Below are 24242 nucleotides of genomic sequence, written 5' to 3' on the forward strand. Positions count from 1 at the left end.
ATAAATGGTATCTTACTGAGGAAATGGAGACCATCACACATTCAAGCAGATGAGAAATGAGCAGAAATTCACCAAATTGTTTTGCCAGTAGGATATAGAAAGGAGGTGCTGTGAGTGGCACATGAGCTACCATTTAGAAGTCATTTAGAGGTGAGGAAAACACTGGCTAAAACATAAAGACATTTTTACTGGCCTGAACTAAACAAGGATGTAGTTGAATTTTGCCTTTCGAACTCAATATAGGTTTGACCAGGGTCCCTCCTTAGATTCCTGAAACGTTGTCTATACACTTCTGGTACAAGCTCATTATGTCAGCTAATTGGAAAACCACAGGCAGTAATAAAACCTGCACCTTTAATGCCTATACAAGCATTTGAGGAACCTTTCACAAGAATCTTGATTGATTGTATAGGTTCCCTACCTCAAACAAAAAGTGGGAATAAGCATTTATTAATAACAATGGATATGTCAACTAGATTTCCAGAGACAATCCCATTACGCAACATCACAGCAAAAGGGGTTGTAGAAGAATTATTTAAATCTTTTGCGAGATACGGACTACCAATAGAGATCCAGTCAGATCAAGGATCAAACTTCACATCCAAACTATTCAAGAAGGTTATAGATAACTTGGGAATAAAGAAATTTAAATCTACTGCGTACCATTAAGAATTGCAGGGAGCGCTAGAGAGATGGCATCAAACACTAAAGACTATGTTGAGGACTTACGGTCAGGATTATCCAGATGATTGGGATAAGGGAGTTCTGATTGTACTTTTCGCGGCCAGAGGTGCACCAAATGAATCAACCAAATTCAGTCCACTTGAATTAATTTTTGGGCAAGAAATAACAGCACCATTAAAATTGATTAAGGAGAAATTAATAAGTTAGATTTCAGAGACCACCTATTTGGACTATGTGTCACATTTTAGAGAACGATTAAATAAAGCTGGAGAGTTGGCTGGCATTTATAAGTATCACAGCATACAATGAAACAGGAAGATTAGATTAGATTCCCTACAGTAGGGAAACAGGCCATTTGGCCCAACAAGTCCACACCGACCCTCCACAGAGTAACCCACCCAGACCCATTGCCCTACCCTATATTTACCCCAGACCAATGCACCTAAAACTATGGGCATTTTAACATGACCAATTTACCTGACCTGCACATCTTTGGATTATGGGAGCACCCGGAGGAAACCACGCAGACGCGGGGAGAATGTGCAAACTCCACACAGCCAGTCGCCTGAGAGCGGGAACTGAACCCAGGTCCCTAGCGCTATGAGGCAGCAGTGTAAACCACTGAGTCACCATGCCACCTCAAAGTGGATAAGAAATCACAAATCCACAATTTTGCAATTGGGGATAAGATATTGGTGTTACTTGCAGTAACAGGTGAGCCTTTAAAAGCAAGGTTTAGTTGACCTTAACAAATTGAGAGAAAAATGAATGAGGTGAACCACTTGATAAGGACTCCAGACAGGAAGAAATCTCATAGAGTCTGCCATGTGAATGTGCTCAAAAGGTATTTTGATAGGGAAGGAAAACAAGAGGAGAAGGTGTTAATGATCACAGCACTGAAGGAAGAACCAGGTTCAGAGGATTTTGAATTGGACATTCCTCAAATCAAGTTGGACAATGAAAACATTGTCAAAAATTGGGATAAATTATTGAGTTACCTTCCACAAGAAAATTGAAATGACCTGAAAGAGTTATTACTATCACATGGGAAGGTATGCGGAAATAAACTGGGAAGTACTAACTTAATTGTGCATGATGTAGATATAGGAAATGCTGTTCTGATTAAGCAACATCCTTATAGGTATAACCCTCTAAAGTTGGCACAGGTTCAGAAGGAGATCGAGTGCATGCTCCAAGATGGCATTATCAAAGGGAGTTACAGTGACTGGATCTCACCATAGTCATGGTGCCAAAGCCAGATGGTACCCAGCAGTAAAGTGTGGATTATCGCAAAGTCAACGCCGTTACAAAGACTGATGCATATCCAATTTCAAGATTAGAGAACTGTATTGAAAAAGTGGGGCAAGCAACTTATATTTCTAAGTTGGACTTACTCAGAGGCTACTGGCAAATACCTCTGTCAGAGAGAGCAAAGGCAACTTCGGCTTTCGTAAAGCCAAATGGATTATAATCAGTTCAAAGTCATGCCATTTGCTATGAAAAACAATCTGGCAATATTTCAGAGACTGACTAATAAGGTCATTGCCAGATTACCCAACTGTGTGGTGTATATTGATGACCTAGTGATTTTTAGTCATTCATGGAAGGAGCACTTACAACATTTATCAGTCTTGTTCAAACGTCTTCAGAAGACAGGCTTGGTGGTAAACCTGGCTAAAAGTGTATTTGCCGAAGCCAAAGTCACATTCCTGGGCCATGTTATTGGACATAGACAAATGGCCCCACCGGGATGTGAAAATGAAAGCAATTAGGGAATTTCCCACACCATCGATGAGAAAAGCAGTACTATGGTTCTTGGGATTGAGTGGATTTTACCGAAAGTTTGTGCCGAACTTTAACAGTGTGGCTGTTACACTCACCGAATTGTTAAAAAAGGGCAAGAAGTTTCCGTGAACAGCAAACTATCAAAAGGCATTTGACAGTCAAAACACGGTGTTAACCAGTGCCCCAGTGTTAGCCACACCAGATTACGCGAAGCCTTTCAAGGTGACTATCGATGCCAGTGATGTGGGTGTCAGTGTGGTGCTCCTGCACGAGGATGACAAAGGAATAGAAAGATCCATCGGGTATTTTTCTGAGGAGGTTGAACGTTCATCAACAGAAATATTCAAAGGTGGAGAAAGAGACTTTAAGCTTGGTGTTGGCATTACACCATTTCTGTGTGTGTATTACAAGCAATGCATCTGAGACAATCGTATACATTGATCACAACCCGTTAACATTTGTGGAACAATTTAGGGATATAAATGCCAGATTGTTTAGATGGAGCTTGTTGTTGCAGCCATTCAATTTGACAATTGTGCAGGTGGCAGTTTGCAAAAACGTGGTTGTTGATGAGTTATCGAGATTCGAATGAGATACGACGGTGTTCAGTGGCGGGTGTGCCAGGGCCTGAATTCACATATGGTTGTGCACGTCTGCATGTTTATAGTTAGTATGGTATATATCTGTGTTTTAGACTACTAGCCAGTTTGTTTTTGGTATTGATGGTTCATTTTTCATTTAAAAGGAGAGGTGTCATAAAGCTGGTCCCTTTTTTCTAAAAGCTGTTCCTTTTCTCAAGGACACTGGGTCCTTGACTTTTTTCAGAGGGGTCATAAAACTCTCCCAGTTCCGATTAGACTGGTTTGGTACAGAAATGAAAGGGTATTGAGAGGCCATTTTGTTTATATGTAAACAGATGAGACCTCAGACCAAAGTGGTCATGTTTTGGAAGTGACTGGTATAATGAAAGGGGAGTGGTCAGCTCTCTAGTTGAGCAGTTCAGTCCAGAACTAATTAGGAGTTCAACAGTGAGCTGAATGGAAACAGGTTGCTAAAAAACTCTCTCTCTCTTTCTGCCCTTCTAATTTCAACCTGTAGGCATCTATTGCATTTTTTAACTGTTGTTTAAGGGGGTTTGCTTATTGGGATTGTTGTGTATATTCAGAACAGCATAATTAAGTCTAGTTTGGATAGATTGAGTTCTGTGGGAGTTCTTTATTCTGCTCTTGGTGTTTCATTGTGTAATTTTGTCAATAAATTTCTGTCTTTTTTAAAATCTTGTAGTCAACCTAGCTAACTTACTCTGGGTAATTTTCACTGTACGCTTACTGAAACAAATTGCAAAGTTATGGTCTGGGTTATCTGCTCAAGAATGTTTTGAGTGGTCTGGCGTGGTCCATAACATCTGGCACTGAAACTTTCCACAGAATTGTTATGGACAGAAGGCAGCCAAGCTACCCATCATGTCTGCATTGTCTCTGTGAGCACTTTAACTTTGTGAATTTTCCGCAGAATTCTGTACTTTTTTTATTTGAATAACTGTCCAATGCCACTTGAATGCCTCAACTGAAATTACCTCCCACACACTTCGAGCAAATGTATTCCCAGACTGAAGTACTGGCTGTGTACCTTCTTTTAGCACACTATGCAAGCACATAAACATTTATGTGTTACCAAGCCAATTTGCTGCTTTCAAATGCCTTATCGATGTCATGGTCTTAACTTGCATCATGACAAACTGTGTTTTTATCTGAACCTGTTAAATAAAACTTAGATTTCAGTTTCGGGCATAAGCCCAAAACGTCGACTCTCCTACTCCTTGGATGCTGCCTGACCTGCTGCGCTTTTCCAGCAACACATTTTTCAGCTCTGATCTCCAGCATCTGCAATCCTCACTTTCTCCTTATATTTCAGTTTACCTGACATAGGTTCTATTTCTGAGGGTTCCATATCAGGACAAATAAATGGAGAGTGTTGATCCTTAGTTTGCTTGATATTCCGGTGAAATCCCTGAAAAATACACAATGTAAATAGGATTGAATCTTCAGAATAACTTCCAAATGATTAAAAAATACAGATCTGATGTACAAAGTCTGGCAGACCTGGGATTTAGAATGTGTTAATTTTGGATTTGCACAGGTTATGGATTATCTGCTGGATCAAATAAGAACACACAGGGTGTTTAAGTTCAGAACACAAGAACTGGAGCAGCAGTTAACAAATAAGCCCCTCGGGCCTACTCTGACATGTGATACAATTATGACTGATCTCATCCCAACCTCAACCTTGCTGCCCACTCTCCATTACCCTTCAACTTATTACAAATTAAAAACCTATCTCCTCCTTCAATTTACTCAATGTCTCAGTATCCATCTGAGATAGTGAATTCCATAGATTCACAGCACTTTGAAAGAAGTAATTCATCCTCATGTCTCTTTTAAATCAGCTACTCTGTCTCCTAAAACCATGGTCAGAAGTCACACGATACCAGGTTATAGTCCAACAGCTTTATTTGGCAAGTCTTTGCAGGTGATCAAAAGTGTCAAACGCTGTGAGTGAAGATACTCTTAATTACCTGAAATGATCTTACCATCATTTCTCTGCATAAAAATTCTGTGTCTATGTGCTTCCCTCCACTTCACCTGATAAAGGAGCAGCAGTCCAAAAGCATCTGATTTCATGTCCACCATGTCCACCCCAGTCCACTGGCACATCCACATCATGGCTGCCATTGACACTCCTAAAAGCATGACCTTTCTTTCTAGATTGCCCCACATGAGAAAAAATCCTTTCTACATTTACTATGTCATTCCCCTTTAGTATTTTATAAACCTCAATTTGATCTCCTCTCATTCTTCTCAACTCGAAAGAGTATAGGCCTAAACTGCTCAATCTCTCTTTGTATGTCCAATCCCTCACCTCTGGAAAAAAATCTAGCGAAACTTCTTTGAACTGCATCCAATGCAATTACATCCCTCCTCAAGTAAGGGGACCAAAATTGTATTCAATACTCCAGGTGTAGTGTCACTGATATCTTGTACAGTTGCAGCAACACTTTCCAATTTTCATACTCTATTCTTTTTGCAATAAATGCCAAAGTTCCATTTGCATTCATGTTATGCTTATTCGTGCATTTTATATTCATATTTGCGAATTGGCCTGAGGTTGTTTATCCTTTTGTTTTCTGAATTCTGCAATCTCTTCTCGACACCTGTATTAACCCCCAAATATTAGAGCAAAAGTGAGTTCCTTGAATTTAATCTTTGAATAGAAACAGTTTGAGAGTGAAAAATACTGTTCAGTAGTTACAATGATTTCAAGAATATCATTTATGTAACCACTCAGAGAGAAGAGTACTGTACCTGCAGTATTGCTGTGCCTAAACTGAGTTACAATACCACTTTAAATTGAATTCTGTGTGTTCAATCATGGATATTGTCTTCCAGTTGCCTTTTTCAACAAACAAGTCAAATTTCACTTGCCTTTTTCGAACAGTTCGGATAATTGTGTACCTATGTGTTTGTTACACCTGCATTTATCTATGTTCTCTCCTGTGAATAATTTTTGCAAGATGTCAAGTCTTTGTATTTATAAAGAAATCAGTATTAACAAAGGAAATTCAACAGAACTTTGCAAATTTAAAACAATACATATGTATGACCTGAAAGTAATGGGGTTCCTCCCGGTAAAGCTGTGCCCAGTCTATATGCATAAGGCAATGCCACTGTTGACAATTTGATTGCAAAGTAAGTCGCACCTCTCTGACTATCTATGCAGTGGTTGTAATGAGGTCAGCCAATGGACCTCATAGAGTATGAGTTCCCTGATTGGGGCAGTTAATCTGCTCCAATCAGGGAGACCTGGCTGACAGAAATAAACAGAAGTGTCAGAAGTTCTGTTCATTCTGAGGGAGCTCGATCAATGTCAAGGATACTTCTTGTGTAAATAACAGGTGACTTGGTGATAGATAGCAGCCTCTGTGGTGTTATTTCAATCTAATCTTCCGTAATTGAATAAGCTTCTCAGGGTAGAAGCATTTTAATCCCTGTCAATACAGATTCTGTTCTAACTACCTGTAAAATTAATATGTTGAAGATAAAGGTAAGAGAAAATATATTTTGTGTGACAAATATGAAGCACACTGTTTATTAATGCATGCCTTTGAACCTTGAACTACTTTGTACTGTGAGCAGTGAAGTTTCACTGAATCCATGCCATTACTTGCATGTGTCTTCCACAACATTGGTTTCAATGACTACCATAGAAAAATGAAGAAGAGTCGGCAAGGATTGAATGCTACTGGCCAATGTGCAGTACAGATGAATCGTCTGTGAACATCTCATTAGACTCTCATATCCTGTGATCCCTCTTGCTCAACAAATGATAGAAGGAATGTGCAATCTGAGAGGGTATTGGAGGCAGCTACTCTATTTAAGAAGCATCTGGAGGAGCACCTAACAATTCTCCCTCAATAGAATCAGTTGGTAAATTGGGCAGAGCAATGGCAGACAGAATTTAATTCTGGTAAATGTGAGGTGATGCATTTTGGTAAGTCTAATAAGGTAAGGATAGGGCAGGAGGGTGGCTCAGTATTTAGTAGTGCTGCCGCACAGTGACGGGGACCCAGGTTGAATTCCAGCCTTGGGCAACTGTCTGTGTAGAGTTTTCACATTGTCCCTGTGACTGCATGGGTTTTCTCCGCGCACTCCGGTTTCCTTCCATGGCCAACAATGTGCAGGTTGGTCATGCTAAATTACCCATAGTACGCAGGGATGTGTAGGCTAGGTGGATTAGCCATGCTAAAATAGGTAGGAGGGTGGGTCTGGGAGGGATGCTCTTCAGAGAGTCAGTGTGGTCTTAATGGGCCAAATGGCCTGCTTCAACATTGTGGGAAATGATTCCATATGCTCAATGAATGGCAGATCCCTTTATGGGAGCACTAGACTTGAGTATGAATGCTGTCATCCTGAGAGAGGACAGCACATTTTGGGACCACTGAAACATTGTCACTTCCCCAAGCACAGTTGTGCAGCCTGCAAGTGTGCACTCGTAGTTTTGAATGGAAGTTACAGTGTGCCGAGCTGAGTAAACATCTCAACCCTTCAAAATAAATGCATAAAACTGAGGATGTTGGAAATCTGAAACAAAAACAGAAAATGCTGGAGAAACACCGCAAATCTGGCAGCAGCTGCTGAGAGAAAAACTGAGTTAAGTTTTGAGTCCAGTGACCCTTCATGAGAACGCTTGGGTTCCAGGTGCACTGCGGAGAAACCAAGCCAGACTCACACGGATCATTTGCTGCAGAAGGGAAATCAGAAAAAAAGACTCTCCCACAGTCCAAATTACTTCCTCAATCCAAAGTGAAAGTGAGAATGAGAATGGAGATTAGAGGGAACTGAAACAATCCACATTGAACACTTGTATCACCACGGTCTTCAATTGAAGTGAATCAAACATTACCCCACAGTTCTAACCATTATGTGGAGTTGGTAATCAGGTTTACTTCTTGGATTTAATCATTAGGTGTGGGTACCAATGGCTAGGTCAGCATTTATTGCCCATGCCAAATTGGCCGTACTTGCTGACATCAAGACCTTCAGGCAATTACCCATGCTGAATCATTGAGAAATGCATGGGTCTAAGCCCTAATGTCATCACAAGGACTTTACATGCGATGTAATGCACAAATTCGTTACTATACATGCGGAAGGAAGTCGGTGTCCAATTTTGGAGTGGGTTTCAGTGATGGGGAGAGTGTACATGGGAAATGTGGGAGAAGAGGGAGACTCAAGGAGCTGGGAGAAGCTCTCCACAACTTTCTACATGCCACGATGTCCGTGCCTCTGGCTTCTGGGCTTTCATTGTTGACCCCACCTAACCTCCGGATCCCAAACTCTTCAACCCCCCCATTACCTCTGAGGGGAACTCTCAAGGGCAATAATGAATGGGCAATAAAATGTTGGCCAGCCAGAAATGTTCATGTCGCATGAGTGAATTTAATTAAAATAACCCATCTTGATATCTACTCCCATCCCATACATCCCACTCTCTCCTGCACACCCCCATATACTCACCTCTCTAGTCTCCACCCATTTCCCCCTCAGTCTGTCCTGATCTCTTTGCCCTCTGCCCCATCCTGTTCCTCTTCACCCCTATCTTAATCTCTTCTCCCCCATTCTGGCCATGTGCCCCAACCTGAAATCTGTACATATGAGCATCAAAGCAGCACCGAGCATGCATCTGTTGGCATCAGCAAACACAGCCTTCCCAATTACCATTTAGCAGGTAATGGTGAATTGCCTTTTTGAACTGTTGCAGTCCTTGTAGACTTGGTACAGCCACAATGCTATGGGGAAGGAGTTCCAGGTTTTTGATCCAGTGCAGTGAATGAACCATCATGTCTTTCCACGTCAGGATTGTGAGTGGGCTTGGAGGGGGCCTTTCAAATCATGGCATTTCTAAGCATTTTCTGCCCTTGTCCTTCTAAACCATAGAGATTGTGGGTTTAGAAACTTTAAAAATCTGCAGCAAATAATTTAACTAATGACTCCCTAACGTGTGTCCACCAACGACAAGGCACAGTCAGGCATGTGATGGAACACTAGCTACTTGCCTGGATGAATGCAGCTCCAGCAACATTCAAGTTGCTTGACTCTATCCATTCCAAGACAGACTGCTAATGCTTTGGTATTGCCTGTCCCGAATACCAAAGATCCTCAGGGTGGACCCCTGACAGCTTTTACAACTCTGAAACAGAATGCACTTTTCTTTAAAACTGAAACATCAATCTCATCTAGTTTGGTCACAGCAAAGTTTAGCAGATTCAGAAAGATCTGATGGTGACCAGCTGTAATAGGTCAAAAAGATCAACATCGATGAGTAGCCAGAATGCATCCAACAGATCCTAATCCTATTGATTTAACATTGCAGCTTGTTACAGACCTGAGGGCCAATTGCACTCAGATACCCTGAAAGTCTGCAAGAGAAGATTAGATTTCCTACAGTGTGGAGACAGGCCATTTGGCCCAACAAGCCCACACTGACCCTTTGAAGAGTAACTCATCCCAGACCCATTTCCCTCTGACTAATATATCTAACACAATGGGCAATTTCTCATGGTCAACTCACCTGATCTTTGGATTATGGGAGGAAACCAGAGCACACAGAGGAAACCTACGCAGACTCGGGGAGAAAGTGCAAACTCCACATAGACAGTAACCTGAGGCGGGAATCAAACCCAGGGTCCCTGGCACTGTGAGGCAACAATGCTAAGCACTAAGCTGTCTGTCTGTCTCACCTACAAACATCCCCTGACCCCTGGAACGTTGAAAGGAAACAGCACTCAGAGACTCTGTAACAAAGAACTTCAGTCCGGTTGACCAATTATTGAACTGGAGATCTTCTGTGGTCAACAACAATATGATAGCATCACCAAAAATCAAAAGATATGTGAGAAAGTCACATAATTCCTTTCTTATAGCTTTAACTCTTGGTCCACAGAATTTATTATTTTTTGGATTAAAATTTCCACCCGCGGTGTCTCTGCAGAACTGCCTGTCTGCTATGTCTTGCCTGTCTTATTTCAGAATTAAAACATGTGCTGGGTTTAAAGAAGTTTTGTTTAATTTTGGATATTAGGAACTAATTATCTATTTTGACACTTGCAGAAGGATACATTCATTATAATAAATAAGTTTTGTTTCCTTGTTTATCGATCAGACGTGGTGTGAGTTCTTTTTATCGATGGTGGTCGAAGTCAGGCAAATTAACTGTATTAGCAATTACATTGGTCATTTATACATTGACAAGTTATAGGCTTAATTTCCAGTGCTCTCCTCCCATCAGGGTCTCAACCTTCCCACCAGAATTGATAGTAATCACTGAAGTCAATAAATGATAGCAAACAAATGCAATTCTTTTGCAATATCCTGATTTTTACAGAAAGTACTGGTCAAAAGAATCAGTTGCTGAAAAAACAAGATTGCTTTATAATTTGGTATATGTAATCCATTGAAAACAATACTGTCACAAAAGTTTCCATTTTCTCAGCTGTTATAACAGCCTAAATGAGCTCCAAATACATTTACACTGGCACTGCAAAACGCACTTTATATGTTGTTCCGATCTGATAACTTGCTTTCTAACAGTGTAACACTCCACTGAATGTGAGATTTAATTCTCGTGCTGTTACCAGTCTCCATTAGGCAGTGAAAGACAGAGCAGACATTGTGAAAATGAAGGCTTCACAAATGAAAACACAATGCTGAGCATTATGCAACTCACAATACAAATTACGAAAAGTTCTTCATGGGATAATTCACCATAAAAATTAAATGCCGCATCAGCTAATGTTTAAGCTAAATCCATTTGACATTTAATATCTGAATTGCAAATCATACTTACACTGGCTCCAAACAGTGAAATATCATTTTTGATCCCATTTTCATAACTGTTCCACCACTGAGAAGCTGTAATAAAAATCAACATTGAGTGAATTGATAATGTGCAGATAGTTAGCACAATCCTAGGTGCTAAGGGAAGCAGTGGGTGATGAATACCTTGTGCATTTGAACCGAACAATATATAGATGGAGAGGAGCAGTGCTGTCTTTTCCATAGTTCACATGGCAGTGAAAGTCAGCAGCAGTCAGCAATTGTTTAAAGCTTATGGAAGTGACAACAGATGGAACTGATTACTCACTCCTATTTCATGGAAGGTCTCAGCACTAGCCTGGTGGTAAAGGAGAATGCAACTGGTTGTGAATCCGATTAATATCAGGACCAGGCAGACGCACTGCTCTAGCACTTTCAAAGGAGAATAAAGATAGCAATCTGCTGACGGTGACATAGAGATGCAACAGTTATTTAATTAAATGCATATGGTTTAACTCGTGGAGTGCCAGGATTCCTCTGCAGTTAACAAATATGAAATTAGCCCAGACTTGTCCAGAAGTTTAAATCAATCTAATAATAAAGTATTTTTTTTAAAAACTCATTGTTTCATTCTGTAACCAAGACCTTGTAGGATAGGAATATACTTAAATCATTAGCACTGCTGCAAAATATCTTTCCTTACAAAATTTAGTTTTTTTTTGAAAATCAGCCATGATCTGAAATGGTATAGCCGATTCAAGGGGCTGAATAGCCTACTTGTGCTCCAATGTTCCTCCATGTCGTGAACTTGAGTTTCATACTTGCTAAACTGGACAGCATATGTTCAGCTTCCTTCTATTGGATGTTTGAAGCTTAACATGTGATGGAGAAATGACCAGGACCCTCTTGGATCATATTTCTGCAGGATAAATCCCTTTTACTCCTTGTTATGGACCAGACTAAACCTTCTCAAAATATTCAGCAAATATTTCTTATTTTAAAGGTCAATGGAAGGTCTTGCTTTCCAGGTGCCATTCAATTGGTCAAACTACCACATTTCATTGTATTTTAAGAACATCCACTGTTGTTAAAATACAACAAAAGAAATAAGGAATTAGAATAACTTAACTCTACTAGATAACTTAACAGAATAATAAGTATAGTAATATGACTAATTAACTGTTCCAATATGATAAAACACACAAAACATCCAATAAAACACACCCCTTGGCAAAAGGCAAATTCAGAAAACAGATGGTCTCACATCCAACTCCAGCAGCCCAGGAAGAAAACATAAGAGAAAATTCTGAGAGAGTATCACAGTGAGAAGACATATACTGCAGCTTCCAACCCTGCTGAGACCCCAACAACACTGTGGGCAGCACGGTGGCACAGTGGTTAGCACTGCTGCCTCAGAGACCCGGGTTCAATTCCCACCTCGGGCAATTGTCGGTGTGGAGTTTGCACATTCTCCCCGTGTCTGCATGGGTTTCCTCCAGGTGCTCCGGTTTCCTCCCACAGTCCAAAGATGTGCAGGTTAGATGAATTGGCCATGCTAAAATTGCCCCTAGTGTTAGGTGTAGGGGAATGGTTCTGTGTGGGTTGCTCTTCGGAGGGTTGGTGTGGATTTGTAGGAACAAAGGGCCTGTTTCCACACTGTAAGTAATCTATTCTAACAACTGTTGCTGCTGAAAATCCTGGTTCTGTAAGAGCTTGGCCACACCCATTCAGGCTGCTTCTATTGCTCCAACTTAAAAAAAAGGACAAGCTGTTTGCTCTGGTAGGCTGCAAGGTGCCTCTGCCTTAAAACCTCTCTTTTTTAAACAGCCAGAGCCAAAATAACCTCTGAAAGCTATAGCGTTGTCACACACATCAATATGTTTGGATTAAGGCTAGCTGTGAAATGCATTTGATAATGAAAGGGCTGAACTCATGTAAACTACAAACTTAGAAACATATGTATCATCATAGGAACTAGAGCAGGAGTGGACCACTTAGCCTCTTGAATCTCCTGTATTATTCACTGCAATTACAACTGATCTGAATACTTCACTCTCTGGCCAACCCTCATAACCTTTCACTCCCTTGCTTCATGAGAATCTAATTACTCTGCCTTAAAAACATCCAAGGACTCTGCTTCCACCTCCTTCTGAGGAAAAGAATTCCAGAGACTCAAGCCTCTGAGAGAAAATAATTTCTCTTTATTTCTGCCTCAAATACTTGTCCCTTATTTTTAAACAATGGCTGCTCACTTTAGGCTCTTCTACAAAAGAAATATCTTTCTCGCATGCACCCTGCCAAGATTTGCCAGGATCTTATATTTTTCAATCAATTCACCTAGTACCAGCAAGGACGGTGATGGCCCGTTAATCCAGCAACCCAGATAATAATTTTTTTGGGGACATGGGTTCGAATCCTACCATGGCAGATGGTGGAATTTGAATTAAATAAAAATCTGGAATTAAGACTCTAAGGATGACCACAAATCTACTGGAAAACACCACTTGCTTCACTAATGTCCTTTAGGGAAGGAAACTGTCACCTTTCCTCATCTGGTCGACATGTGACTCCAAACGCACAGAAATATGTGGTTGATTCTTAACTGCTCTTTGGGCAATTAGGGATGGCAATTCATGCAGGCCTAACCCTCATCCCATCCATTAAAAAAAAAGATACAAGCCCAGCCTGCCCAAATTTTCCTCATAAGGCAATCCACCCATTTTAGATAATAATTATCGTTCTCTGAATTTCTTCCAACATACTTATATCCTTCCTCAAAGGAGAGAAATAATACACACAAAACTCCAGAGGTGATTGCATGAATATCCTAAAGCATAATCTCCCACCCTCAGCTATCTCAGAGGGTGGTTAAGAGTCAACCATATTGTTGTGGGTCTGGAGTCACATGTGGGCCAGAGCAGGCCAGGATGAAAAGCTTCCTTCACTAGAGGGCATTAGTGAGCCTCTTGAGTTTTTACAACAATTGAGAATGGAGTTGTGGTCATCGTCAGATTTTTCATTCCAGATTTTTTATTGGACTCAAATTCCACCATCAGCCATAGTGGGGTTTTAACATTGGATCCCCAGTACATTACCTGGATTTCTGTAATACTAGTCCAACAACAGTATTGCTAGGCCATACAATACAATTACGGTATTCTGTGTAATCAATTATCTGTTTCTGCTTGGTGGTTACTTCATATTATCAGTGGTTAGTGTTCTGGAGTTGAATTCACGCATTTCATAATGAGAAAGAACAATATTTTGGAGATGGTTTCTTGTCTTTGTTAGAAATATATTGTAAACATGCTAAAAATGACCTTGGTAAACAAAATAATCTTACACCAGAACTAAAAATCGTAGAAAAAGATAGAAATTTTGTATCTGAAACATCGCATTAAGGATAATTGAGGGCCATATAGCTACATCTGTACCCCTCTGTCCTTGGTTTTGCTGAGTTCAATATAATCAAACATTCTATGTTGCCTAGTTTCATCTGAGTATGATTGAGTAACCAGTTCTGAAATTTGGTATACTTCATAAGGGACTTTCCAAACTTAGTAGAAATATTGATCTGGACCTTCTGATGACGAGAGGCTGGAGCTGAACCTCAGGAGCATGAGGAATCCCTGGAGCAGCTGACTCCATGGGAATTGACAAGAAAATTAACTTTTCCAATGGGCTTTTTAGCTTGCATCTGGAAACCACTGAAAATGTCTGCGAAACTGAAGGGATTTGGAGGAATCTGACTCACTTCAGCTAAATCATTATCCAGGAAAACTTAAAGATTAAAAGCTTACTCCTGAGTGACAATTAAACTGACTCCATGACTCAATATTGATCACTGCCTCAACCATACTTCCCACAACCCCTTCCACCCTCTCAGACCCCTGACAAATATGACCTGACAACCATCCCCAACTCCCCAGCCTGATACCTCCTAGGTAAACACATGCAGCCTGCAAATTCCCACTGCACTCTGTTCCTGACTCCACTGTACCATGTATCTACCAATTCCTGCCCTGCCATTGGCATGCGTGTCCTCAGAAGTCTGCCCCTGAATTCCTTCATTTCTCTCTCATCTCTCCCCGTGTTAAAATCCAACTCTGTGACAACTTGCTTTTGTATAACTAGTTGAATGTCCTATTCTGCAATCTAAGAATGACTCAGATAACACTTTCATTGTTGCAACGAAGTGTTTCACATTTAAGTTCTTAAGTTTAATTCTGTTTAATGCTTTAAACAAATCTTTCCTGATTCAAAATAAGCTTGTTAATACATTATTCAACACTAGAGGGAGTTATTGCACCAGCATCATTGAAATGTGACAACAAGTGCAGCAAACAATTGAATACTTTTGATTTGAATGATTCTTCATTTAGAAATGATTATGAACCTCTGCAAAAATTTACAATGAAATTATGTTGGATACTGGAATTGAAAAAATGACAAGCCCAAAAGATTTAGAGTTTGCTGCATTCTCTTGGAGCTGAAAATGTGTTGCTGGAAAAGCGCAGCAGGTCAGGCAGCATCCAAGGAGCAGGAGAATCGACGTTTCGGGCATGATCTCGTGCCCGAAACATCGATTCTCCTGTTCCTTGGATGCTGCCTGACCTGCTGCGCTTTTCCAGCAATGCATTTTCAGCTCTGATCTCCAGCATCTGCGGTCCTCACTTTATCCTAGTGCATTCTCTTGGAATATGGTACAGGTAGTTCTCCTATAAAGCCGTAGTTGCATTCTAGCGTAACCTTGCTTAAAAGAAAATCGCTTAATATAAATAATGGGACCCACAGGAAAAGTGGGATTAGGGGCAGCCCATCAAAAGTTATCCCTCACAATCGCTCAAAAATCACCCAAAGGTCGAACACAAAGTCTAGCACAGCCTGAATGATGGTTGAAATCATATTTACCAACAAAAGTAAATTTAACACATAACATTTAAAAAAATGTAAGAAAGCTGCTCTCTGTATAGTACCTCTCACAGAAAGCTGCTCTGTCGGTAGCTAACATTGGTACATGTGTAGGATGGCACAAAGACCAGCGCTGATATCATGTGTGCGTAGAATGAAGCACACAAACCGATCCCTGCTTGAACCGCGCTCATTTGAACAGAGGTAAGCGTTCTCGAAAATACCGTTCCCTAATTCTTCAGTGATGTTACAGCCAAATCACGCTCCCGAAACACGCATTATCCCAGATACCTGTAATTTGAAATGCAGAGAATCCCTCTAAAACAATAATACTGAAAAATGTAAACCTTGAATTTATACAGCATCTAGGATATTCTACGCAGTCAATGAAGTACTCCTGAAATGTAATAACTGTCACGATACACCAACCAATTTACACACAGCAAGCTTCCACAGTTGGTGATACTGAGAAGGCAGGTTCTTGATATCAAGGAAGCATTTGATACAGCTTCCCATCAAGAACTCACAATAAAATTGGGGTCAATTGAATACAGGAGGGAAAATTTCCTCTGGTTTCAGTCATAACTTGAACAAAAGAGAATGTGTGTGTTTGTTGAAGGCATGATTTTCAGCACCATTAACAAATCATCTCCAGTGAGAACAGTATTGAGATAGTAAAACTCCAAGAATTAGGAATTAAAAAATACTCAGTTGGGAGGACAACAGAGACCAAAGGACCAGAACCATAAGGTGTAGGAGCATAAGCAGGCCATTCAGCCCACCAAGTCAAAGCACCAGACAATTAGATAAGAACTGATCTGAAAAGCCTCAACTCCAGTTTTCTGCATAATCTCCACATCCGCTGATTACACATCTGGCTATCGCAGCCCTGGATTCACTGACAACCTCGCATTAACAGCTCTCTGCGATAAAGAATTCCACAGATTGACTACCCTCAGAGACATAATACCCACTTATCTGTTTTAAATGGTGACTCCTTATTCTGTGCTTATGCGTTCCGGTCCTAGACTCTCTCACAATGGAAAACAGTCTCTCCCGATCTACCCTGTCAAATCCCTTAAGAACCTTGTACGTTTCGCCTGTCATTCTTCTAAACTCCAATGGGTGCAGTTCAACACAGTCAGCCACTCCTCATACGGAAATCAACACAGTTCAACAAAGGGTTGAGATTAGAGTGATGCTGGAAAAGCACAGCAGTTCAGGCAACATCCGATGAGCAGTAAAATCGACGTTTCGGGCAAAAGCCCTTCATCAGGAATACAGGCAGAGTGCCTGAAGGATGGAGGGATAAATGAGAGGAGGGTGGAGGTGGGGAGAAAGTAGCATTGAGTACAATAGGTGAGTGGGGGAGGGGATGAAGGTAATAGGTCAGGGAGGAGGGTGGAGTGGATAGGTGGAAAGGAAGATAGGCAAGTAGGACAGGTTATGGGGGCAGTGCTGAGCTGGAAGTTTGGAGCTGGGATGAGGTGGGGGAAGGGGAAATGAGGAAACTGGTGAAGTCCACATTGATGCCCTGGGGTTGAAGTGTTCCGAGGTGGAAGATGAGGCATTCTTCCTCCAGGCGTCGGGTGGTGAGGGAGCGGCAGTGAAGGAGGCCCAGGACCTCCATGTCCTCGGCTAAGTGGGAGGGGGAGTTGAAATGTTGGGCCACAGGGCAGTGTGGTTGATTGGTGTGGGTGTCCCAGAGATGTTCCCTAAAGCGCTCTGCTAGGAGGCGTCCAATGTCCCCAGTGTACAGCAGACCGCATCGGGAGCAACGGATACAATGAATGATATTATGGATGTGTAGGTAATGTCATTGATAGATATCAACAAACACATTGACTTGAGCTCCATTTACCACCCCGTGAGAAAAAGAACTGGAAATAACATCACCCATAGGAAATGACATCATCAACCCAAAGAAACCCAAACATATAAATAGAAAGCAGGAATCATCAGCAATGCTTCATCCAGAGGCTCACTGGAGTTGTTACCTAGTGTGGTGACGAAACATCTGAAAATGAACCTTCCAGATCAGTGAGCAAGCCTACATCCATCTTGAAAATAGTTAGGATCAGAAATTGCAAGAAGAAATCTCTTTTTAATCTGGAAATGTCATTTTATTAAGAGATGGTCAAATGTCCAGTTGCTCATCGGGGACTGACTAACTGCACGGATTAATTTATTTAAAACAGTAGGCAAATACGTTATAAAGAGAACATTACATCAGAGCAAATGATTTCTGAATGCAGCTTGCAAGACTACAGCAGGGAAACTGACAGGGGGTATCACAACATTGTGAGCAAAGAATACATAAAGATTGAGATAGGACTATTTTATGTGTATCTTGCTTTGAAATAACAACGGAGCCTGAGTTGCTATGACATATAAGTAATTTGCTGATGCTTCCAAATCCCATAATTGTGATCTTGTCTGGAGATGCTATTGAACTCCCACAGTTCCAATATTTTGTCACAAACAAAAACAGAAATTGCTGGAAAAGCTCAGCAGGTCTGGCAGCATCTGTGGAGAGAAAGCAGAGTTAATGTTTTGGGTCCAGTGACTCTTCCTCAGAACCTTTTTTGCTTCTGATTTCCAGCATTAACAGTAACTTTGGTTTTCACCCAAAATTTCATAATTGTTTGACCTCCCAGTCACTGGCCATTTCGATTCCCTTTCTCACTCCTTCTCGCATGACCATCCTCGGTCTCTTCCATTGCCACAGCAAATCTGACCACAAATTGGCGGAATAATACCTCATCTTCCAGTTGGGCAGCCTACAGCCCAGAGGACTCAACATTAAATAACCTCCCTTCCCATGTCCCAACTCCCTTTCCAGCCCCTCCCCTCCCCTCCCTTCCCTTCCTCTGAGCAGCCCTTCCTCCCATCGACCAATTAGACTGTACCCTCTACCTGTATATACCTATCAGTACCTCACTACTCCACCCCTCTCCCCACCCAAAACCCTACCCCAGACTCCCTTTATCTGTGGCTCCCCTCACACCTCCCCTCCCCCCACCCCCCCCCCGCAGTCCTTAAGAAGGGTTACACCTGAAACATTGACTTCTTCACCTCCTGATGCTGCCTGGTGTCATTTTGTTTGGTTTTCACTACATCTTGTTCAAGTTCTTTCTCTCGAGCGTCAATGCTGACATTTATCCCTGAAAGGATGGTCTGCTAGGTGATTTTCTTGTATGCGGAGCACCTCCACCAGTTTTGTAGATATGTCCTCTTCCCCAGCATTGCTTTGAGCTCAAGCTAATGTTTGCATAACCGTCTCTGCTGTGCCAATCTCCTTTACACAAATTTGCTTCAGATATTCCTGTAACTGGGCAACCTACTCATTGGATTTATGACAGAGTTTGTAGTTTATGCTGCTTCTCTCATTTCAGCTGTCATTTACATTAGAGAGTTTGAGCAGAGATGCATCCTAAACGCCTCATCTCAGAGATCATACTTTCGTTAGAGATTTTAGAGATTAAAACTCTACTAATTAAGAGGAACGTGAACGTGTTTCACACTTCCCTTTTCAATCCAACAAGTATTTTGCAAGTAGTCAGCTGCACTTTCTATTGCTTTTCTCATGCCTGACTGATTCCATAGACTTTCACTGTCACGGGCTGCTGACTTTCCTGCAAATACTGGTTCAATAATGTTTACAATGGAGATAATTTGGTGTCCAGGTGGATTGGTTGTACGTGCATTCCTGTACATGAAATTGGTGAAATGCTTTATGGTGAAAACGTTGTACAAGTAATTTGTGTCTGCCATTTGCCATGTCTATCTTAGGCAATAATGAAAAACCTCCTGTTTTAGGACAGATTTTGAATTTTTGCAACCAATTTGGACAGTATGACATCAATATTTTCCACAGCACTGACAATGTGAATTAATTGCCCAGTCTTAGTCATGTACAGAGTCAGATGCTGATATGAATATTACTTAATGTGTACAACTCTTGCAGGATAGGTATAGAAGTACTTCGCGTGTATTGCCTGGATTGGTGCACAGATGTTTGTCGTTGCATCTATCAATAGCCTTTGCTGCTGATGCTTTGCAAAACTGGCTGAAAGCTAAGCATTTTCTTGGTGCACGCAGAAGGTCAGACCTTCCACATTTGTTGCTTTGCTTATGCATTCCAAAGATTGTGACCCCTCAGGTTTGTATTTAGGACCTACAATAATTTCTTCATGCTTGCTCCAAGCCTTCAGTAGTTCAATATGATACTTTCAAAAAAAGAAACAAAAATTGCTGGATAAACTCAGCAGATCTGGTCGCATCTGTTGGGGAGATAATTAATGTTTTGAATTTGGCAACTCTTCATCAGAAGACTCAATTAACTGAGTTGTTCAAGCAATTTTTTAAATTTCTGATCTCCAGCATCCACAGTTCTTGGTTTTACTATCAGTTTTGTCCAGGAAGCTTCTAGAGGTGGATATGATCACCAACTCAACAGTTCTGTTTAGACCATAAGATATAAGAGCTGAAATTAGGCCATTCAGCTCATCAAGTCTGTTCCACCATTCAATCATGGCTGATAAGTTTCTCAACCTCATTCTCCCACTTTCTCTCATTACCTTTGATCCCCTTGACAATCACAAACCTATCTATATCTGTCTTAAATACACTCAATGAGCTGGCCTCAACAGCCTTTTTTGTGGCAATGAATTTCATAGATTCACCTCGCTGTGACAAAGTTTCACCTCATTTCCATTCTAAAGTGCCTTCCCTTTATTTTAAGGCTATGCCCTCAGGTCTAGTCTCTCCTGCCAATGGAAACATCTCCCCAGCATCCACTCTGTTCTGTAAGCTTCAATTAGATCATCCCTCATCCTTCTAAACTCCATCTAGTGTAGACCCAGAGTCCTCAAATGTGCCTTTCATTCCTCAGAAGACTCTTGTGAACCTTCTCTGGACTCACTCCAAGGCCAATGCATCCTTCCTGAGATCTGCAGTCCAAAATTGCTTGCACTACTCTAAATCAGACCTGGGCATTTTATGGCCCGCGGGCCATATCCGGCCCTTTGGTCGCTCCTGTCCGGCCCGCGTGAGGTCAATCTTAAATTAGAACACAAATGAAAAAGTATTTACACCATGCACGCAACACGACTGTGTTGCTTTTGTTTTGAAAAGGTTGTTTTTATTTATTTACGTATGGATCACATGCACGTGTATGTGTGTGCGTGAACAGCTAAAAGTGATGCTTGTGGGACAAGTTATGTCATGTCCCACAAAATCACCAGAAACAGTAAACCGTTTTCGGATGGAGAGTTTATTAAGGAGTGCTTGTTGGACTCTGCAGAACTAATATGCCCGGAGAAAAAGGAGGCATCTGAGAATGTGCCCCTCTCCCGACGCACTGTAACGACAAGGATTGGGGACATCACGAGAAATCTGGAGCTTTAACTGCAGTACAGAGCGGTCAACTTTGACTTTTTTTTTCCCTTGGCTTTGGTTGAGAGCTGCAACATACGTAACACAGCCCAGCTACTCATCTTCATAGGTCGGATAACTACGGACTTTAAAATCACAGAGCAGCGGGCAACCATGCAGTCAATGAAAGGAACAATTGGTAATGCACTTTTGGACACGTTGGGACTAAAATGGGACAAGCTGGCGGGTGCGACAATGGCTAGTTGTCAAATCTAACAGGAGAAAATGTTGGACTCTTAAAGAGAATGCAGGATAAAGTGACAGAAATTGACCCTGAACAGAAATTGGTATTTTTGCATTCTGTTATACATCAGGAAGTGTTGTGTAAGTCAGTGTTAAAAATTAACTATTTTAGTTACAACATCAACCACCTGGTTAACTTCATCAGGGCAAGAGCTTTGATTCACAGGCAGTTTGTTGCACTTTTGGAGGAAAATGAGACTGAGCATCGTGACAAAGGCTACCACACAGCTGTCAGGTTGGGCAAAATGCTGAAAAGTGTATGGGACCTGAGAGAAGAGATTCAAGATTTGTGTGTGAAGAAAGGAAATGGCATTGCACAGCTTTCAGATGCAGACTGGATTGCAGACCTTGGTTTTGCTGTTGATGTGACTGCACTTATAAATGAACTAAATGTGAAACTGCAGCACAAGGGCCTTTTTGAGCATGAAATGTACAACTTGGTGAAGGCTTTTATGAGAAAGTTGCAGCTTCTCTCAAGCCAAATGGAGGACAATATTCTCACCCACTTGCCAATACTGAAGGAAGCCGCACCTTCAGCTGATCACCTCCACAGGGGTACTCATCTATGTTAGAAGCACTGCATGGTGAATTTTCAAGACGATTTCAAGACTTTAAAACGGTTGAGAATGAAATGCACATGATTTTTTCCCCCCATTTACATGCAATGTGGAGAATGCACCTAGTGATGTTCAGCTGAACTCATTGACCTACAGTCTGACATAATTCTGGCAGAGTACTTTAGGTCAGTCTCACTACTTGATTTTTACTCTTCCCTCAAAAAGAGGAGACCTTTCCACACATAAGGCATGCTCAGACAATTCTTTGGATCTACCTATATATGCAAACAGACATTCTCAGTGATGAGGTTCAACAAATCCAAATACAGATCCTCTATCACTGATGATCACCTCTCAGCTATCCTTCACATATCCACCTCAGACATTCAACCAGATTTCAGTGCACTTGTCCAAGCCCAAAACAGACTGGACTTTTCTCACTAAACAAGTAAAAATGAACTGAAAAACATCAAAAACAGTTACTGTTTTTTATATAGAGTTGTTTGTAATACTGAACAATAATGAAACAACTTTTCATTATTGGTTCGTGAGATTAACATGTTAAAAATAAAATGCTGAAATTGTTTTTACTGTTTATTTCTTCTATATTTGACCTACTCCACAATTTCATATCTTTATTTCCTTATTCTTTTGATTGTAAGTTTCAGTGCAAAACTATATAATTTAGTACTTTTCACAATGGGAGACACTTAAGTTGAACATAATTCTGCTCAGTATTATTGTTGGTTCGGCCCTCCAACACAACTCTGGTTTCTCATGTGGCCCCTTGGAAGAATTCACTGCCCACCCCTGCTCCAATTGTTGTTTGACTAGAGCCTTAAAATGCCTCAGAAGTTCGTCCCTGCTTTTATATTCTAGCCTTCTCAAAATAAATACCAACATTGAATCTGTAGTTAGAAAGGCAAATACAACGTGTAAATTAAGAGAATCCTGGAGAAGGTCTTCCAAGTCCTTTTGCACTTCAGATTTCTAAATTCTCTCCCTATTTAAAAAATAATCTATGTCTTTATTCTTCCTACCACAGTTCATGACATCACACTTTCCCATGTTGTATTTCATCTGCCATTTCTTTGGCCACTCAATCGTTCCGCAGCCTCCCCATCTCCACAAAACTAACAGTCCTTCCACCTATTTTTGTATCATCTGTAACCTTAGCCAGAAGGCCCTCAGATCCTTCATGTAGATATTAATGTGAAAAGTTGTGGTCCAAACATTGACCATTGCAGATCACCACCAGTTACTGGCTGCCATCCTGAGGACCCTTTTATCTCCACACTCTGGCTGTCTAGTTGAAAGCAATCTTCTCTCCATGCTAGTACCTTGCCTCAAACACCATGAGCCCTTATCTTATTCAGCAGTCTCCTGTGCAGCATCTTGTCAAGGCCTTCTGGAAGTTCTACTACTGAAAGTACAAAACAATTTTTTTTGTTTCGTGTCCTGAATTGTTCTATGATTTCATAGGTAAAATAGCAGGAATTCTAGTTGATGAATACAAAAGTTTAATCTATGCAAAATTGGCCTTCTAGCATTATCCATACTTTCTGAAGATTTTCTAGCTCTTTTGCTATTAATTCTGACATTTCAAACCTGTGCATATCTTGGCTCCCAATTGCAAATGGAATTCTAATGGGGTACTTTTCTGAAAAACACCCCCAAAACATAGAAACCCTAGTTTCAATTGTTGTTTAAAAAAAAAAGGTGTTAAGTGGTCTGCTGTGCCCCAATTTGAGTAAGGGTATTTTGTGGACATTCTGACAATAGATACTGAACCTTCTTTTTGCTGGATATTGATTCAGCACACACCCTGGTCACTTGGCATGGATCTCTTCACTTACCAGCAAGCTAAGATTCATTTGTAGGTTGGTTATTTGTTGATGGGTCAAGTATGACAGGCCAAGTATGACAGGCCTCATGAGTTTTGTTTTCCACAGCTGTTCCACCATATTAATGGTAAATTGATTAGCTCATTGGTTTAGTTTATAAGTTGTGCTTTACTGTTCAATAAAACCAACACTGCAGCAACTGCTTCATGCAAGTCCATAGCAGACAAACTGGTAGGGAGATGCAAAACACAGGCAGCCACCACCCTATAATCCTCTGGGACTATGGTGACTTTTGCTTACCTTTGTACAGACAGCACATTAAGTCCTTAAAAAGGTGGACACAAAAAAAAGGTATACGCACACACATCTACTAGAAATCAGTTAAATGCTTAATTAAAAGACAAGGTACC

The 24242-nt window shown here is 41.0% G+C and overlaps 1 protein-coding gene across 4 annotated transcripts in view; it reads right to left on the reverse strand.

Annotated features, from left to right (window-relative positions):
• The window catches only part of LOC122553958 (phospholipase B1, membrane-associated), an 88521-nt gene extending 69574 nt beyond the window's left edge, over positions 1-18947 (reverse strand). For 2 of the 4 annotated variants that reach the window (XM_087989473.1, XM_087989474.1), the window contains exons 1-3: positions 18828-18947; positions 10873-10937; positions 4389-4479 (exon numbers count right to left, since the gene is read on the reverse strand). In XM_087989473.1, coding sequence (XP_087845599.1) covers positions 4389-4419 — 31 coding nt within the window. In that variant the 5' untranslated portion in view covers positions 4420-4479; positions 10873-10937; positions 18828-18947. Of the gene's footprint in view, positions 1-4388; positions 4480-10872; positions 10938-11027; positions 11142-15817; positions 16044-18827 lie in introns of those variants that run through there. The other 2 variants (XM_087989472.1, XM_043698462.2) reach the window with 2 other exon arrangements.
• Between the last annotated feature and the right edge of the window lie 5295 nt (positions 18948-24242).

The sequence above is a fragment of the Chiloscyllium plagiosum genome, unplaced genomic scaffold (genome assembly GCF_037043375.1).
Source record: "Chiloscyllium plagiosum isolate Xiang-an unplaced genomic scaffold, Cpla_swu_hap1 HiC_scaffold_8, whole genome shotgun sequence".
NCBI classification, from domain to species: domain Eukaryota; kingdom Metazoa; phylum Chordata; class Chondrichthyes; order Orectolobiformes; family Hemiscylliidae; genus Chiloscyllium; species Chiloscyllium plagiosum.